The following is a 20,147-nucleotide window of genomic DNA, read 5'->3' as shown; positions in this document are numbered from 1 at the left end:
TTGTGTCTGAAGTTATGTTTCAAGAACTCTGCATTGCTCTCTCAAGATGTTATCTTTCACTAAAATATTGTCAAGTTAAGAATTTGATCACAGCATTGTGACTGAAATCCACATAACCAAAAATAATTGCACCAAAAAACAGTCTTATCCCTAGTTCATTTGAATTGCAGCTCTGCAAATCTAGGGTAAATGAAGTGGTGATGGTTCCTCAGCATCACTTTTTGGAGCATATTGGCTCTTTGTGATATTAGCACCCATAGGCAGCTTTGACAAAGTAATATCTGCTCCAAATTACTCATGAAGACAGAAACGGAAAGCAAGCTAAAACGAATTTAGCAATATTCTCTTTCCTTGATTCTACAATGTTCTTTGGCGTTCAATGCCTACGTTTTTTTCCAGGGGTGTCTCACAGGAATGGACATGAACATTTCCTCTGTCCATTCCCCTGGGTTTTTGCATGATGTAAAGGCAACAAAAGAGCAAAAGAGACCACTGAGTTCGAAAACAAAAATGGAATCTTTTGCTTGAGAATTATAGACACCTGCCTCCAACTAGAGGCTAACACACACCACATAAGGCAACAAACCAAGATCTAAGCTTAATCAAAGCTTTGAATACACATTTGTAAATACAGACTAATATGTCCATGCCATATGAGGCAACTGAAATTTGTATTCAAAAATATTTTTGTATCACGCAACTTCATGAACAAATATAGCAAAGTATTTCAAGGTGATTTTACTTCTAAACATATGCGCAACAKAAAAGAAAGGATCACTATTAGAAGTGAAAATCCTTTTTCTCATTAAAGAACTGTCTGGCATTTACTGAAAACTTTGTCAGTTAAGTAACTAAACCCAGTTACAACAGTATCGCACTTCAGAATCCTTTCCTTTGCTATAAAAGGTAGCAATTGCATTGCAAATACATGGACAGCTGAATGTAAACCATAGCAAGAGTTAAAGGAATTCCATCAGCCAAGGCTTTCATGCTTTCCCCACCACTCCTTTTCCCAAAGAGTCTATAAGATGCCTTATATATTTATGTACAAGTTAAGTAAACTCGCAAGAAGAAAAGTCAGGTTATCTAGAAGTTCTAGATCCACTGTCTGCACACGCCAAACATGACACTTTCTGAGATAACCTTAAGTCACACAACATTACACAATTCAAACCAGTTCAACCACTTYACTTGATATCATTAAATTGACTTGCTTTATTCATGCTGAACCTCACAAACCAAATCCATTAGAGAACACCAGATGAATTAAGCAAAGGCAAAACATTTCTTAGTGTTCCTAAATATTTTTTAAAGTGACTGCCTATCCTATGGTGTGTTAAAAAAAAAAATTCAAACATCATCATGCTTATAATAAATGCTTCATTCAAAAAAACAGCTAATATATATACCCTGACCTCTAAGTGTATTCTGATTATACAAGCAGTAAATATTTTGAAAACAAGTAATTCAATTTRGAAATCTGTTTTCTATTTTGCAATTCTTCTTATGAAACTATATTTGGAAATTAATTCCAAAGAATCACATCCTGAGCCTTACACTCGACAGATACGACTATGAGCATTAGCTACTGTTCAGCAACTTTGTTTTCACTGTATGTGCCCAGACTTCACCCTAAAATAGCAATGCCCTATGGCAGAGCTTACCAGCACAAAGCAAAATACTCTTTGTTGCCCACGCAGTTTACAGTCTGAGAGGGCTGGGCAGACAAGAAAGCCACCCAAGAGCAACAACTCATTGATTCACCCCATCAAAGAATCTACAACACTAACAAGAGAATCTAAAACACTAGTTGAAAACACAYGGAAAGTAAAACGCTAGTGGAGCTTTGGAATAAAAAGCCCAGAGTAGATGTCTACWAGTCCACAGAACCTCTCCTAAAACGTGTTATCTTGAGGCTAGAGCAGAAAAGTTTTGAACCATCTCAGCAACTATGTTAGCAAAGGTGAACTCCTCTCTCCTTAAGTTATATATGCAGGTCCCACAAGAATATGAGTCTCCGACCTTCAGTACATCACAAGGACATAACTTAAGTCAGAGAGGCAAATCTTGTTTCAAAACACATGGACCATTTTTTACCACAATTTGTGGAAATACCAGTGGCGAAACTTGTGAATATGATCTTAGTGCTGAGAGATTTGCTTTGTTAATTTGGTGTTGGTATACAGGGTTCATTAATGAGCTACTGCCCACAATACAAACTGCCACAGACCGCAGAGCTGACCTGTCCCACTGTGGGTTAGTCTGGTCAATCACCTCTCGTAAACCATTGTCACAGTAGCATTTTAYTGGGGAAGCCACCTGCTTGATTTGCTTTTAAATCTCTATGATAATTCTTCTTTAATCTCACTGCCACAAAATATCAGCAGATTTGAGAAAATTCACAGAAATTACAACACAGTTCAGGGCAGAATTTTCARAAGTACTGAAAAATGACCCAGCTGTTCTGGGAATATCAATATGGGCTGAGCCACTGTGTTCATTGAGGACAGCCCTGAAGCTCCCAATGGGGAATGGTATCTTGGCTCCYGTATTAGTAACTCTGGTTCCACAGGTCTTCTCTGCTTCTTGTCCAGAGTCACAAGGAAAACTACCTATAAAGGCAAAGTATTCCGTAATCATTTAGTATTAAATGTCTTCGGCTTTGTAGGCAATATTGTAAGGATCTTCCAGATAASCCCATGCAGTCACTCGTTCATACAGAAAACCACCTCATAAGAAACCTTTCACTAATTGGAGCCTGGCTGTTTTTTGACTTTCCCCTTCCTTTAACATTCCTATAGAGGAGTGGAGGCTTCTGGTTCTAGCCACTACCTAGATAGCATTTTCAGTCCAAGTGTATCTGTATGTTAAGTCTTATATCTCCATAATGTCTTACTGTAGAATAAATAGGTACTAGTTTTAGCAAAGGAGTCACTATGAAACTCTATTTCTATGTCATAACAAAAAAAAAGGTTTAAAATCATCACACCTGTCAGCTGATATTAAAAGAGGAATCAGCCTCTGTTTCCACCTGGTGGAGCCCCACACAAAGGCAGCCCTGGGGCCAAGGCACCTTGGCTGCATAGCTCAACAGGGCGGGAGAACAAACATTCAGTTCATTACTCTTGGTGCATCAGCCAAGGAAGCCATTTCCTGTGGTTTCACTAGTCACCTTTTTCTGAGCACAGAAGTTGAGTTCTTGGAGACATCCACTGCCACCCTACCAGCTTGACTGGGTCTCTATTGAACTCAGTGGCATAACTTTGTGTACGGTAAAAGTCCATCATGTCTGAATTAATCTTGAAGTAAATTAATTATTAACCTTTGGCTTGAACAGATCAGACTTCTCCAGTGCCAACTGATATCCAAGGTCTGTCACAGAAAGAACATCTTTGAAAAACACAGGCCTAGATATTCGAGACTAGATAAGATCAAAGGCAGATTCTGGGTAGGTCAGAGATTCTTGCAGCCATCTGCTGTTTTCCTTTGCCTCCCCCTCCTCTGCAAAATCTCACTGAAAAGGAGCATCATATAAACTGACTAGAAACACAAATCATTAATATTAATTAAGAAAACAACTGCTACTTCATACTTTTTTTTTTTTTTTAAACAGATAAATAATAAGATAATAGGGAGGGGCAGCATTGGAGAACATATAACACTGAATAAAAAGTGTTATACTCAATCCTAGCTTTCCATAAACACTAGAATTAGAAGTAATTGAGACTACACTTTGAGTCTGCCAGATCCCTGATTCTTCAGAGGCACATCCACACTTCAAATGAGGGGAAAAAGCCAAGACTTCCATCTTCACAGCTGTATAAACCTTACATGTGGGTGGCTCTAGGTGGGTGCTGAAATAAGAGGAAGTAAAAGGAAAAGTAACATAATGCAGAATGCAGCTGAGAATCATTAATGCATTTTTTTTTTCCATTTTGTAAAATCCATTGCATTTATTACTTGAATGGTGGAGCACTTTAATGATGAACAACATCAACAAATACCTCAAACATTAAGTTTATCATAATTGCTTTGTTGAATTTGGGCCTACAAAGTGTTTAAGGACATCCTGTGTTGCTAAACTTTAACTTTTGAGAGAGTTCTGATTTTAGAAAATACCAGTTCCTCATCTGATTTGTTCAAGCCTGAAGGTAAACACCTACATGGATCAAACTACTACCTGCTCTTCAAAAAGAGTGCCTATTGCTCAAGAGATGTACTAACCTGACAACCTTAAAGCATTATGCCCTACTAATAGAGCAAGCACATTCTGAGAAGCAGGAGCAGACGCTTCCCTAACAATTATTTCCAAATCAGTTCTGTAGGGAAATTCTCCAGGCCTCAGACTGTAACTGTCTCCCTATAGGCATCCACACTCATGATGTGATACTTCCACTGGGATCTCCAGTTCTGAAAGGAATCATGGAGCTGGGCAATAACTAGGCTGGGAGGAAGGAGGATTAAAAGAAGAGAGGGAGGATAATGAAGCAGAAAGCATCTACAAGAGTTTATATAATTAACGTAATAAGGAATAATAAGAAATAAGGAATAATAATAAGGAACAAAAAAAGATTTTTTTTCAGCTCAGGTGTTTCTCATTTAATCCACTTAGCAGAATGCACCAGGATAGCTGAAGCTATCACTGTCCATCACCTGCACCAGTCTCCTTCTGCAAACACTGCAACTCCAAGGCAATCGGCAGCCCAAGGCATCACCACTCGCAGACCTGTGTGCTAGAAGGAAAGGGCACTAACTCCAGCCTCTCTTTACACACCAGCACATGAACTGCAGCAGCTCCTCTGCTTCACATCCAGCTACTCCTGCGGGGAGAGAAATGCAGAGCAGAGAGGAAGGGAGTTAACCGAAGCTGCCAGCCCTGGCTAATTCCTGCTATTTGAATAAGCACTTCAAGGTAACAGGGAAGGAAGCRGGCAGATCTTAACCTTGTTCTGATATGCATCTTGGGGAAAAAGAAAGCAACATCCTCAGCCTGTTCCTTCTGCACAGATAAAAGCCTATTGCAACATTAMTTTTATTTCCTGCTTTACTAGCATAATTTGATCTTCTACAGACGTAGGTTGGATCGACAAACACCAACATCTTTCTGCTGGTGCAGCTGCAGTTTTGAAGCCTCTGTGGGACACTAGCACTGACACAAGATCCTTCATTTCTTGGCTTCAATAAAACAAAACAATGTTTTCAGTAAAGGTGGCATTTGTTTAAATATGCAAGAGGGATAAAAATAATGGAACAGATTTTAAACAAATATTTCAGACATTTTACATCTTGAATACGTTTCTGCTTAACTTCTGCAGATAAAAACAGTCCAAGAGGAGTAACAAACAGATCTGTTCTGTTCTCATAGGTGGCTTAGGCAAGGTGGCTCTGAAGGTCACCCCAAAAAAAGTAAAGCTTAAAATTTAAAATTTATTTAGGGAGAGAGAAGGGAGAAGAAAAAAAATGGCAATTCTAGGCAGGTAATTAATATGGAAAAAACATTATGCAATATCTCTATGCAAATKCAAAGTTAATCACAACTAGCCTTCATTGCTTCATTCATACAGGATTCAACTCTTTCCCACCCATCTGAAAAAAAGYCTTTAGTAAATATATCTCTAACATGCTCCACAGGTCAACACATTCAGGTATCAACCAGAATAAAAAAGTTATTGGGATGATGCTTATGCAAACAAAATCCACTCCCAGAACTTCATCCTCAAGACAGCGGCAAGATACTCTTTTCTTGGGTCTATAAAGCAGCAATAAACTTGAGCCCCTGGAATTCTTAGCATAGCTATCGTAGAATCATTATGGTAGGAAAAGACCTTCAAGATGATCCAGTCCAACCRTAAGCCCCTCAACATCRTAGCTRTTAAACCACGTCCCTCAGCACCTCCTCCATACGATTCTTGACCACTGCCAGGGAYGGCAACTGCACCACTTCCCTGGGCAGCCCGTTCCAGGCATTTCCTCATGCCATCCACAAAACTGCTTACAAATGGAAAATTGGTGCAATACATTGCAGAATATTAACCTAGCAAGAGCCTACTTGAGTGTCTAAGCATCTCAATGGGTTAATAAGGTGACCTGTAAGATGATTCAGACGTTAGATGGCTAGTGTATTAAAATATTAAATGTGAAACACACAGAAAATTCAAGAAGCCATTGCACAATAAATGGAGATATACTGGCTTGAGATCATGGCCAGCTTGGCAGCATTCCTGATCAACCTCCATGTAGCTCCAAGACAGTCAGGATTCTAACTTTGAGACTGCAATGCCCCTATGCCAAGCTTTGCCTGCACATGCTTTATGAAGGTATAAAATCCCTATAATATTCTCTACCTTTTTTCTTTTTTTTTTTTTTAAATAGAGCATTTTGTGCATAATCTATTCAATTAAAAAAATAAAATGTGTTTTTAGAGCCTGTTCATGTTTTACATTGTTACAAGAGATGGGGGAACCTTCTCAATTTTTTATTTGTGCAGTTTTAGACACAAAGTTTCCAAGGCAGATATCTCTTTCTATCACTTAGAGGATAACATTCTGTCACTCTAATAGGCTCTTGAAGAGGGCACACAGCAGCTAACTTGAAAGCATTAGGCCTGTGGATGGATAATACAAGCGAAGCAGAGAAGACTGGGAGTTTCTAGCATGTTTGCTCAGCAAGAGAGCCTTAAGGACACWGCAGTTCTAACAAAAAACTAGTATTAAAGTTCTTTCTTCCCTTAAAAAGGAAGAAAAAAAATAGTTCTCCATCTCTAGCAGGTTTTAGCTGATTTCTGAAAGTTCACCTGGTAACAAAATGGCTATATACAACATAATTGCCTGGTAAATTAAACACTCTGCAGATGGCAAGTTACCAGCAATTGTATTGCCCCAGTAATGASCCGGGATGTGATTCAGCAAAGATCATATGAGCCCCAAGTGCAGGCAGCACGGACAGAAAACTGCTCCAATAAGGGAAGAAAATGCATTTTGGAACATCTGACCTATTGGCTCAAATAATAATAATGATTTTACAGAGCATCATAATCCTATAATATTTCTAAACTGAATATCTGATGCTACTTGAAGCATCTGTCATAATACAACCCTGAAACCATTTCTGATTGTAGGAGAAAAAAAAATCCAAACCAACAAGCACACAGAGAAATACTTGTCTTACAGAGCTTTTCCTAAATGGCAGACTAATGAAGAAACAGATACTAAAGTAAAATGCTCTAATGGCCAACCTTTGATTTTATGCTGGCACAGGGAACTTAAAAAGAAAAAACGATAACGTACATTTCTCTTGGTTACTTTCAATTCTGAGGAGCAGAGGCTTATATTAAAACATCAAGCTTTTTATTTATTCTTGATACCAGCCAGGCAAGACCTTCTTAGAGAAGCAAGATGGCACAATATCAGAACTCCACTGAGCAATATTTAATACATTATTTCATCTGCATCGTCCACAACTCAGAAAACACATGCAGAAGAGGATAAAACAGTCTTTGCTATAATGTCTTTTTTTTTCTGTTGCACTAATCACAATCATTCATCGTGTCGTTGTTTCACAGATGTCACTTTCTGCATAACTTTTCAAATGCACAAAAAATTACAGCTCAGTTGAGTCACATGTCCCTAATATCCATGTTCTCATACCAATTAGCACTATTACAGCTCTAGCAAGACTGCAGGTCACATGCTGCCCCACACGCTGCAAAACTGGGGAAGAGACAACACTGACAATTGTCAGTAAGCGTGTAGTTTTTGATGAAAAAAAAAAGCTAGTGAAGCTGGAAGGCACTCTGCCTTAAACCCAGTTTGTTGGCAGATCTGAAAAGGGTTCAGTAAGAATCCTTTGATGTTCAAAATTCTGGAAAAAAACATGTTGTATTTGATCTGAGGAATGTCAGCCTCCATATCCAAGACAGAGTATGTTACAAACTGTGCACAAACGCCCAAGTCTGAAATGAATGCAGTACATTTCAAACCTTTTCTAAAGTTTCAAACTTTTTATAAAGTTTGTATAAATTTATTTGTAAAAATTTGTATAAATTTATAAATTATATACATCTTTATTATCTGCAACAATGTAGAAAGAATATAAGAAGGCATTCTACAGTCACAAATACATAGATATTTTTCTTCTGGAAAGATCATCTATAGTAAAAACACTTATAAAAAAAGAAATCATAAAAAAGTAATGAAAGAAGGAAACAGAAAACAATTAATCCAATAAATTAAATACTAGATGGATTTGTGCAAATACTAAGAATGCTACTGTAATTCTGTGTATGCAAAGTTTGTTATGAAGCTTTAAAAAAAGTGATGTATGATTTGTGTATTGGAACTGATGACCTATATAAAGAGAGTATCTAAAAATGCACAAGTTGCAGGAAATACATATTAAACTGAACGCTATTATAATAGCTCAGCTTGACAAAAAGAGCAAAAAAAAATGTTGCTTTTAGTAGTCAAATCTGGTATTTCCTTCRAAACAAAACAAAACTCTCTAAAAAATAAATTCTTCTAAATGAGCAATTTTTTTCTTTTCAAAATGGAGGCATGTTCTTTTTTGTTTAAGGCAACATTCCTGGCTGAACTCAAAACTACAACTTTCAGGAAAATTTTCAGATGCTGTATATACAGTATTTTCCCAATAATACTTTACATTTTATTTTCAATCTCTTTAAAAAGGGTGCATTTTTTTCCTGATAAAAGGTGAAGCTGTGCAATAAAGCAAAACAGATATACATTAACAAATCCCTTCTTAACCCCCACCAAGGTCACAGTGTCTAGAATCACAGATTTAAGACTGAAATAAACTCCAGTAACTTCTGGCTTGGTAACTTGGTAATATCTATTTGTGTTATTTAAGTCCAGGCATTCATACTGTCTGTAGAAYGATGAAATTCTGACAGAAGCAGCTTTGTTCAAAAGGTCATACTAGGGTGGGTTTCCAACACTAAGCCTGTAATAGAAATATTTTATAATCTTTGGAACATAGTCAGTACATTAAGCCCCACCATATTAAGTGTTTATGTACAAAACATATCAGAGCATCCCTGGAAACTGTTGTAAAACTTCCCACTGGGCCGCACAATCATAGAGATGACAAATGAATTTTCTTAGAAAAAGTGAGGAAGGCAGAAAGAGGCCCAAGAGCAGGATTCACCTGTACAAGGCTGTCTTTGATGATGACCAAACATCTAGTCTGTTGTGGATGTAAAGATATGGACAAATTCTAGCTCATTGCCTTAGGGAGACCAAAAATTGAGCCTTATCCTATAAGAGTACATAGTATCATTTCACTTCTGTTAGACTTGGATTTGATTCCTGTCAGTTTACCTTTTCCTCTTATAAGCTGCTTTGATACACGTGACAATCCACCAGGCAATGATTTCTTCAGATGCTACAACAAATCCCTTCTTTGAAGCTCCAAGTGCAATTAATCAGCTGTCAAGCTTCATGAACTGTTTTTTCCTAAATAGTTTTAAATGCCTGTTTAATGTCTAAGCAATAAAATGCCTYGTCTTTTCTACATTGAAGTTCCAAGTAAAATGAAAGTCCCGATTGTCCTTAATCACCTTAAATTAGAAATCCCTTGGTTTTTAAAACATACTTACTGACCAAATTCAAGAAGAAGACACAACTTCGACATTGATATAGATCTGATTTAGCAGAAATACAAAATATATGCAAAATAAATCTACTGGACAATACTAGAGAAGAAATATGCAGAATGTCAAAAAAGACATACACATGACTTACTTGTAATATATAAGTACTTAGCAATAAATCACAGAAAAGAGCAAAGAAGTGCTGCACACACTAAATTATAATATAGTACTTTCCGGCCTTGGACAAGAATGCATTTCTACATTTTAAAAGTTTAAAAATGTACAGAGGAATAAAATTCATATCCAAAAACTGACTTCCTCAGAGTGTATCCCTCATATTTCCTCAGTAGCTTTCTAAAATACGATGGTATCATTACATGTCACTATTGAAAAACTAGTTTGTATGAAATAGGTAACTTCTCTATTGCAGTTGTTAACTAGAAAACCATGTTTACAATTTTCAAACTGTAATCTTAACAATAAGCCAAGTAAATGAATATWAAAAAAATAAAACTTCCAAGTTGTGACAGTTCAGGAATTGCACAGAGGCTCAAGGTTGCAAGGATTTCAATTGCTCCTTCTGCTTAATTTCAATGACATCAGTTCCTAAACATTAATCAATTCACCTGCCAATTAGTCTAAATACACAACCTCTAAACATCAGCAGACTTACGATTGGCATGCTCTGTAAGAGTTTTTAAAGCATTTTCCCATTTCATGATCTCAGTAGTTTTTCTATTACTGATTTACCTCATTAGCTGATTAAAGATTTGACTTATTAAAAATAAATAGATAAATAGAGGAATCAAGAATCAGTGTCCTCTCATCCTAAAACTCACTATTCCTTTCCAGTTCTTTGTTGTTCATTAGGAGACATTTCCCAAATTAATTTTTAAAGTTCTGCCAGGTATCAGTTGGCTCAGTTCTCTATTGATCTATTAACACACACAAAGAAGTCTCACTTCAGTTCACATGACCTTTACTTGTTTAGCAAACCCGGATTTATTTCAGAAAACTATTAAATTAATGTCACTGTGTCACCTGGGATCTTACCTAACATTTATTAATATGCAAGTATTCTTTCCTAAGTGCTGCCATGAGGTTCAGTACACAAATTCTGCAATAGCTGTAATGCTACGCATTTTTGGTTCGGTGAAGGAGCTGTAGTTTGAAAAAAATAAGTCACGCTTTGCAGAACAGAATGAATGTCACAGTTAATAAATTGGGTCACCATTTAAAAAAAAAAAAAAAAAAGCTTGGAGGAAAAGAGCATTCCTGCAAAACGAGGAAAGTTTTAAGGATGTAGGATAAAAGTTACAATGGAATCAAGTGCTAGAGAACAGTATGACAGTCTCTAGCTTTTCAGCATCTGGCTTCGGACAAGTAAGCTGTATCTTCAAACTACAAATGTAAGCAAACATACAACGGGAGGCAAATGACTTCCTTTATCATGGAAGTGAAATCTGGCAGGCTRGGATCCAGCAAAGCTTTCATCATGGGAACATATCTGAAACATCATCTCCCATGGATTTATGTTCATCACTGGCAGTTTGGAGGGAGGAAAAACACTTGGTTCCTCTCCTCCTGCCCTCCCTTTCCCCCCAAACAAACTTAATGGAAGACACTGATCCAGAAGATCTCCAGGCATACCCAAGGACATTCCTAACTATCGTATTTTAATAAAGTGAGGATTAGGCAATCTTCACCTTGGCTGCCAAAGAAAGCAGCTTAGATCTCTTACTCAATGATTAGGTAATTCAACCACAAGAAGGGAAATACTGAAGGGAGAGAAGATTTAAAATGCTTTACACAAGAGAGCAGCTTGGAAAAGCCCAAATCCTCTTTCCTCTCAAAGACTACATAAAAAAAAAAGTCATATCCTATGTATTTCATGTCCTCTGTACTGTCAAATTAGTTATTTTCAGAAATAATTACTGTTTAATGAAGACTAACGAAGAACCTTTCTTCCTCCCAGGTATTTTGGGTATTGGAGAGCCTCAGTCTGAAGACAGGTGAGAAGCCAGGTCTCTTWTGAGAGGGGGCTGAAATGGTCCCACAGCTGTGCAGGTGCCGGAAAGCATCGCTGCAACTGCTTCCTCTTGCCACAAGGCTTTGGAGTAAAAACTAGCAGAATTCCTGAATTTTGTCAGGCACAAATACCCACCAACCGGAACAAGGCATACTCAGGATATGCTTCCGGAATTAGATGTGCTCGGCATGGAATATTTTAAGGGTATTACAGGAGAGCAAGGTCCAAGACATGCTGTTCAAGACATGTTCAGTTTTGCAAATGCAGTTCTCAGTACGCATAAAAATAAATTTAAAAAAAAAGAGGAACATTAAGCAGCTAGTGAATTTACTGGCCCCAAATCAAACAACTACACACTTAGGAATGCACTGGTTGTAAAGAAAACATTCCTGCTTCTCGACTCCTCACTAGTTGTAAAGAAAGCATTCCTGCTAAATACTTCCTCTATGTCACTTTTTTCTTTCCTTTCTTTCGCAGGTTATTTCACAGGAAACTTGCACCCCAAAGAAATCTGTCAGCAACTCAAAAATWGTAGCAGAATTCAGAGCCCTTGCAGTTGACTCAACATTATTTTGAACTACCATGAACCGAGCCAAGTCACGAGGACACAATATTCCATCATGTATTTTTAAAGTCCAAAGTGGTCTCCAACTATTGAAAGCTTTTAGCATTTGTTATATGTTGCATTAAAGTTGAAACCATTAACTGCCCCATCAAAATAGTTTTCACAAATTTATAAGAAACAATATAAAACATGACTCTGCGAGAAGTGCAGAGCAGATACTCACCAATGTTAATTTCATCATCGGTTTCAGCGTCTCCAATGCACTCAAACTGGAAATCTTGCAGGGACTGTGAGAATTTTTGCACTGCTATGGATAAATCTAAAATTCAAGAAAGCAAAAAAAGAGAAATTCAGAATTGTTTCACCATTTCCCTGAGAGCAAGGTTTTGTGTGTTCTTTACAATCTTCTGATTCAAGGACCCCAAGCTATGGCAAACTTGAGAGAATATAACTTGAATACAATTGCACGCAGGCGCCAACAAACAGAACTCATACATATAGCCTAGCAGCACAACCACAGAAATAATTTTGGTATTTTCTTTAAATGAGTAGAAATCACTATGATAAAGCTTTCTTACATGTGCAGCCAAATAATTTCCTATATAAATTCCAGTTTTATCCATGATAGGCACTGTCTTTCATAGCTTACTGACACCTGCAATGGAGTTAGTTATCCAACAGATTCAAACCACCAGGTGAACCTGTCTGATAACTATAATTCCATTACAGTACATTCCTAACCTCCTATGTATCATTATCAAAATATCACTTTCCACTAGGAGTCATGGAACAATACACAAACCTGTGAATTACGCATTTTAACTGARCATTTCGTACTCCAAAATACATAAAAAATACCTTAATAAAAGTATTAACAAATTAGAAACTAAACACTCGAAGTGCCTCCTACTCCATAATTACTCTGTACAGAATTACTCTCTTACACAATTACTCTGTAATTATAAAAAAAAAGTTTTGTTTACTAAGAGGTAAAATGCTGTTTCATGTCAAAAATACAGTATTTTTGAAATGTAAGTAATGAACTGTTCTACAGCTGTTCACAAGATCTACACCTTAACTTGTATTTACAGCTTGATGCTTTGAGTTTAAGTAGCAAAAACTGTTTTACGGCTGGCTCTTCCAGCAAGCTACTACAGAGAGACCTAAATCCTTTTATAAAATGTTTGCACATGAATTTATGTCTAAAGGAATTACATGACTTCAATGTTTTTCAGCGAAAAACACACTGTACTGTAAGCACTACTGAAATGTAAAAATTGTCTATCAGTACCAGGAGTTCAGATTTATGATTTCCCTTGACCGAAGGACAACACAGCAACTGTCCAGAGCGACCAGCCTCCCTGTGAGCACCAGAGGAACCCAAGGAGCAGTGGACCCTGCCATTGCTCCTCACGTTAACCAGAACAAATGCCAAGGAACAGGAAAATGCATGAAGAGGAGAGAAGAAAAAAAAAAAAAAAAAAAAAAAAAAAAAACACAGGGTGGAGTTGCCTTTTTGTATCCTGGATTAGTCATACCCAGATGCTGATACTCATTTTGCTGGGTTAACACACCACTTTGCTAACGAGCATGTTTCAGCCTAAAGGAGGTGTATTTCTTTATCCTAACTTGGAAATGGTGAGTCTGAAGAATGCAATTAGAAATACAGAGCTCATTACATTATTTTATAAAGTTTTACAAAATGATCTCATTCAGAGATTACTGACACTATAAGACTCATTCTAACAGTGTGGAAATAATGGATATCACATTAAGATTAAAGCTGTTCAACCTACTCTGCAGCCGCTTATACCTAACGGAGTTATTCTGTAAGAACTCGAGGCTCAACACCACAGCCAAACTACCAAACTTGAGCCAAGCCATGGAGTTAGTTCTTCTTGTGAACTTCTTCCTTAGGAGTATCATTATTTCACTCAGGCACAAAATATCTAGTCCCAGAGAGGCCTAGCTGTGCAACAAGCAAGCCTCATCTCAGAGGTAAAGGCACCTACGTAATTCACCAAAACTGRATTAAATCAGATTTAAGAGCTACTGCCTCTTCGGTCTAGAAGGGGCTAATAATAGTGCTATCATCATACCTGAGCCTGACAAGAAAGAAAAAGAAGGACTACATACTTTGCCCAGCTTTAACAAAACCCTCTTAGTGTCCTGACATCCCAGACAGACCTCCATATTTTTTGCTCCTTCCAGATGCAGGGTAGTGAATCACCACCTCAAGCAAATCACCCTTTTATGAGCTGCAAACTCTTTGGTATTGCAAGAGCCACTTCTACTGAAATTCTAACATACATGGCTTGATTCTCCCTTTCTGTGGAGTCCATATGGGCCCCTTCCTTCAGCAAAGGACAGAAACTCTCTTTGCAGGAGAGTCAATTGACCTTCCAAGCTCCTATAAAAAGTTTAGCAGCTTTATTGACTGACTGGACAAGTCTCTTCCTCATGGAAAGAAGGCTGCTCAAAGAGTCCCAGTGGTAACATCCATGCTGTGCGCATGTCCTGCAGGTACTCAAAAATCCCAACCTTTCTGGGTGCTTGGAGAAAAGTGAAAATACACCATGAAAATGTTCAGTTGCCAGGGCAGCTTATTTCTAATAGGCTATTTCATCTTTTGTTAACATCATTTTGTTTTRTTTTCCTTACAGTATTCACCAGGACCCTACAATTCCCGTTTTCYCCATCTCCAAAGCAGGAGTCAGTTCAAGTTAGGTAGGTAGACAGTCAAGAGAATAGTTAGTGGAAGGAGATAACTCAGATGGAGCTGCCAATTTTAACAAAGGATCAATCAAGTTAATTGACTAGGTGGCTTTTTTTCTGTAGAGTTTGACAGAAGCAAACTGTTCTCAGCAACTTCAAACTTATCGAGAGAAAAATATTGCATGTTCAGCAGCCACGAAAGGATACCTRCAGCTTAATCAAGTAATATACATATTCAATAACAAGTATTTGTATAAGAATGTAGAAAAATAGCAAAATTATCATTTGAGATTCATTTCATTTCAAACTGCCAAAAAGGAGAACTGGAAGTGAGCTGTAATACACAGATCTATTTGAGCCTTCAGACAAGGCCTGCTGCATATAGGATCAAAAAGAAGCAAGATGATACAGTCCCTTGGGTCCAGTCCAACTGGAGTTGTTCTTTCCCACTGCTGTCCTGAATCTGTTAATTAAATCATAAACAAACTCTCAGACGGAGCCTCTAGGAGGAGGGCACCATGCCTTGCAACAGAGCAAGGAAGTGAGGGACGTTATTCCCTGAAAGACCTATCACCTGCAAAATGGAGCAAGTTAGCTTTGGCTCAGCCCTTCACAGTAGGGATCAAGTTCCATAGAAAAGGAAACTTGGAAGTTTTCAAATGTCAGCAAGCACAAGCATTTTTTCTTCCCTGTAGCAGGAAGGCTGTTTATTTTTAACAGTCTGCCTATTGGAAGAATGAAGCCCAAGCCCTCTACACAGGTAGCAAACAAGCTCTAAAACCAAACACTTGTTAAACACRCAAGGGACTGACATCCCTACCCCAGTTAAGTGCATAAAGTGCATACAAGGAACTGCGTGCAAAGTCTCCCCACCAGCTTTACCTAAAAGGATGACTTCTTTAGCAAGGGGAGATCTTCCTGACTGATGTCAATCACCACAGTAAAACTGGTGTTGTTCATCAGGTTAACAAAGAAAAACTGCAGCTGAAACCTAGCAGGGAGGTTAAGTAGGGCCCAATAACCCCCGAGCAGAAGCTGAAGCCCAATAAACAGCAGCACATCTGGTGACCCGAAGCCGAGCTAACTATAGCTTCCAAAATAGCACTAGTAGAGTGGCTGATCTTACCAGCAGCAATTCATTAGTTATCTGAATTTGGGGGAAGTTAAAGGCTAAAGGAAACAAAGGTAGTTACACGCGGTGTTTCAAATCTTTGCACTTCTTGTTTGCTCTACCAGGTATGACTAACCAGGCACTGTAGGCCTGAATTTCACAAGTTACCTCATTTGGGCTTGTCCTGAAATATTAAAGTGATTGAAACACAAGCTACCCAAATCCAGCAGCAGAACCCTAAGCATTTGCAATACACAGAAATAAAACAGAGCAAGAACTGCATGATATTACTAGAGTACTTCATAAAATGACAGGCTAAAACACAAATAATCATCTATTTCATTAATTTTTACTCCTCAGTACCTGAAAATGGTCTGCTGATTTTTTTAAAYGCATTAAAAATAAATTAATTTTCTTGATTTCATAGATAACTTCTACTCTATAAACAATTCTACCCTATATATTACTTTCTAAGTTATGTAAACATTTAAAATTGAGATTTTCAGTGGAGATGCTGTTACTGTAAAACAGCTATTATGGGCAGCATTTTCAGCATTATCACAACACCAAAAGACATAAACAAGGAAATGTTAAAAAAAATACAAGTAAAAGAAAAAAAAAAAGGTGAGGAGGGAGGGACAAAGCTTTCAGTACTGCAAATACCAATCTTTGCAATCATTATTTATCCAGGAATAAACTCACAAGGAATACGTCTCCCTGAATACTCTATGATGTATTATATGCTTCCTTACTGTGAAGATGAACTGGGAATTACCTTGGGTTTGTTATTTTATACAGGAAAAAAAGCACTTCAAGGAGGCAGCTACACTGGCAGCCAGAAATAAGCTGGAGGCACAAGAACGTCCCACTGAGAAGCACTGATCTTCAGCAGCTCCTGTGTCTGCTGCAGTCAACCTGATTGCAGCTAGAGCAAGCCACAGGGGGACATCTTTTTTCCATATCACATCCTGGAAACACGGCAGCTGGCAATATGGCTATATTCAGKAAATAGGAATGATTAGGCAGCTAAAAGCACCGATCACCCAAGATTGTGTACATCATCATCATTTTTCAAATATTTTCCTGTCTTAAGGGCTTGCTCATTAAAAATCCCAGTTTGGCAGTTGTTGGTCTTAACTCAGACAACACCAGTAGAATGTATTTTCTTAACAATCTTTTCCTCTTTCCACTTTTCATCATTCATTACTGTCTTCTTTTTTTCTTTTTTTTTTTTTTAATGGTTGAAAAAGAGAATCAACTGTCTTAACTGGCTAACTACAGCTCACCAGAAATCTTCCACTTGCATAAACCAGGCTATAGTGGGTCAGCCCCAATGAGGGCATGTACAGGGCTTACAAATTCACCCCAAGAGCTACATGAGGCATGGAGATACATACCTCAAAAGTGCAATTCAGTCCTTCAATTAGATGTTTAAGGAGTTCTGGATTTTGCTGCAACCTAAAGTATGATCAATCATAAAACACAAAGGCAGAATCACATCAACTGTACTTAGAAAGCAATGTAAAATGCATCTTAATGTTCCTTTTAAACACATACACTCACAAGCACAAACTCTGTATAACCAGCTGAATCAGCCCCTGTAATGTGCAGTTTAAAGTGGCTTGCAACACAAGAGTCTTTCCCACTGCACGTGGTCCCCAGCCAGTACCACAGCACAGAATACTGCCCCTGGCATTTCTATTTGTAGAAGCTATCCCTCGTTGCTGAGCCGAATTTATCTGCGGATCAAAATAACTTTTCTCATTCCAAAAAAAAAAAAAAAAGCCAAAAGGAAGTCCCAACTACCAGGAGCTATGGCCTTTTTCCCAACTTGTGCCAGGAGGATGATGTGGGCGGCATGGAAAGGCCCGACCGAGAGCAGAGGGCGCTGGGGCTCAAGATGGCGGCGGCGCCGCTGCCCAGGCCCATGTGGCACCAGGGCCCTGACCCCGCGCCGGCACGTCCTTGCCGCCCAGGAATCAATGAGCTCCTTATTCRCCCGCTGGCTTCCCTAGGCCGTGTTCCCTGCCCGCGTGCGGCGCGTGGAGCAAGAGCATTCAACTAAAACAAACTACCGCTGCCCCCGGCCATCCCACACCACTTCTCCACCTCCAGGTTTTGCGCTGGATTTCAGGGAAGTTGGTTTCTTTCTCACAGCCCCCAGGGAAAGGACATCGCAGAACATGTCAACACGTATTCCATGCATTATTGTATCCCTCTGGGGTTAAATAAAACACTATAGCAGCCTGAAATTCCTCAGTGTCATTTGCTTCGCCACGAACGTTTCCATGAGAAAAGCACACATATTAATTTCTCATTCTCATGCGCACACAGAAATCCCCCTCATCTAACAGAACAGGATCCCACTTAGTTAACACTGTGATGCAAGAGCTATTATGAAGGCTATAACTTGTACAGAATTCACAGTTATTCATTCTAGAATCTTATGTCCCAACTTCCTCTCTTTAGAAGCTTTTACATCTCTTTGTATATTTTTCACATTTTTCTCTGGTTAAGCACTGGCTCCTCTGTACTCCTGAAGCAGCCRCCCCAGAACAGAAGAGAGAAGTAAGGTTTTTGGTTTTGAGGCCACATTTTGCATTTTATTTTAAACTTGCTGTATTAAATAAATAAATAAATCAGTCTAGAGCTCCCCCAAAGATCGACTGTTTAACCACATAATGTAATACTGCGAAAGGGCAAAACCTGTARTATTTCATCCCTCGTCAATATTTCTCTCCTCAGCCTGTCTCAGGTAGTCTGCAGATGTGGCAATCTARTTCTACTTACCAATGAGAAAGAGAAAAGAATTTTAGTTTAGAATGAAGATGTAACCAACAACTAACACTGGCTAACACTAATCTTACACTATGGACTGTAGACACTAATACACACGTACTATAAATTTGCTTCTCTAACACACAGGACTATATAACAAAAAGCTGCAAAGTTACATTTAAGTGGTATAATCCTGTTTTGCTTCAACAAGCCCACATTCTTCTATTTCATTTCTCATTACCTCATTGCTACAAAATCCCTTCTTTCCCAATATTTTACTTTATATGACTGTTAAAAGATATTGCTGTGTTTGATTAGAAAGCAAACTGACTACACTGGGAATTAGTAGGCTCTAAGCCATCCAATCACAAACTCATATTCGCAGAATTAATGCGACAATAAAGCCTTTACAAGTGACTAATCACAAAGTTGAAAGCAGAAGGAAAACTGTCCTTTGCTACCAATTGCAATTCTCTGAATATTTTCCACAAATAGAGCAAAAAGTTTTAGAGAGCATTTGGTTTCATTTTACTTTTGAAATTATAAGAATTGGCTCTGGGATATAAATTAATATTATTGCCAGCACATTATTATATTTTTCTAAATTATACTCTAGTAAAACATTACTATACAATGCAGGTTTTGCAAATACTCTCATTTTCATTCAGTAAGCTTTTCATCCAAGATGCACAGGATGGATTCTCATGTCTGCAGAACCAGGTACATCAGAGAAGAATAAATCTACTTCTATTGCGTATTCATACAAACACAGATATCCATGAAAACAAGCCGATTCCCAGCTTTCTCTCAATTCAAAAAAAAAAAAAAAGAGAAGATCAGCCTATTATAGCTCACTCATGACCATTATTTTCCTTGTGTCCAACACTATTTTATAACTCTTTATCAGGATGATCTCAACTCTTTAAGGCCTACCTTTTTTTTTTAAACCTCTTCCTGATCAATAAATCATCCTGATCATGAAACAAAACATACCTGAAAATAAGTTAAGGTGCTATTTGCTTTTGCCATACATGAAATAATGATTCCTAACCCTCTGCAGGAATCCTCTGTTTTAAGATTCATCTGAAAAGCCAAGTTCCTTACTTCAGCGGAGGGTTGTATTCTTCTCTCAAGTCTCCTACTTTTCAATACAATTTGTTACCCTTGCCAGAGATACCCAGAGTTGGTTGGTCTCTAACTTACCACACAAACAGGAACAAGCCCAAGGTCATGGTGACACTCCGTCCGTGTGCTGACCCAGAAAATGAACCCTCTGGTCAGGCAGTCTTGGTTAGACACTAACTCTACACTAACAATACAAAGGATATGAGCATTAGTACCA

The 20,147-nt window shown here is 38.1% G+C and overlaps 1 protein-coding gene across 1 annotated transcript in view; it reads right to left on the bottom strand.

Annotated features, from left to right (window-relative positions):
* The window catches only part of ARHGAP42 (Rho GTPase activating protein 42), a 145,932-nt gene that overhangs the window by 103,689 nt on the left and 22,096 nt on the right, over nucleotides 1-20,147 (bottom strand). Inside the window, exon 2 of the mRNA XM_026034963.1 lies at nucleotides 12,425-12,520. Coding sequence (XP_025890748.1) covers nucleotides 12,425-12,520 — 96 coding nt within the window. The remainder of the gene's footprint in view (nucleotides 1-12,424; nucleotides 12,521-20,147) is intronic.

This window comes from Nothoprocta perdicaria, unplaced genomic scaffold (genome assembly GCF_003342845.1).
Source record: "Nothoprocta perdicaria isolate Ctin4 unplaced genomic scaffold, notPer1 scaffold_153, whole genome shotgun sequence".
Lineage (NCBI taxonomy): Eukaryota > Metazoa > Chordata > Aves > Tinamiformes > Tinamidae > Nothoprocta > Nothoprocta perdicaria.
Note: the sequence above shows the minus strand (reverse complement) of the source record. Positions and strands in the feature narration are given on the sequence as shown.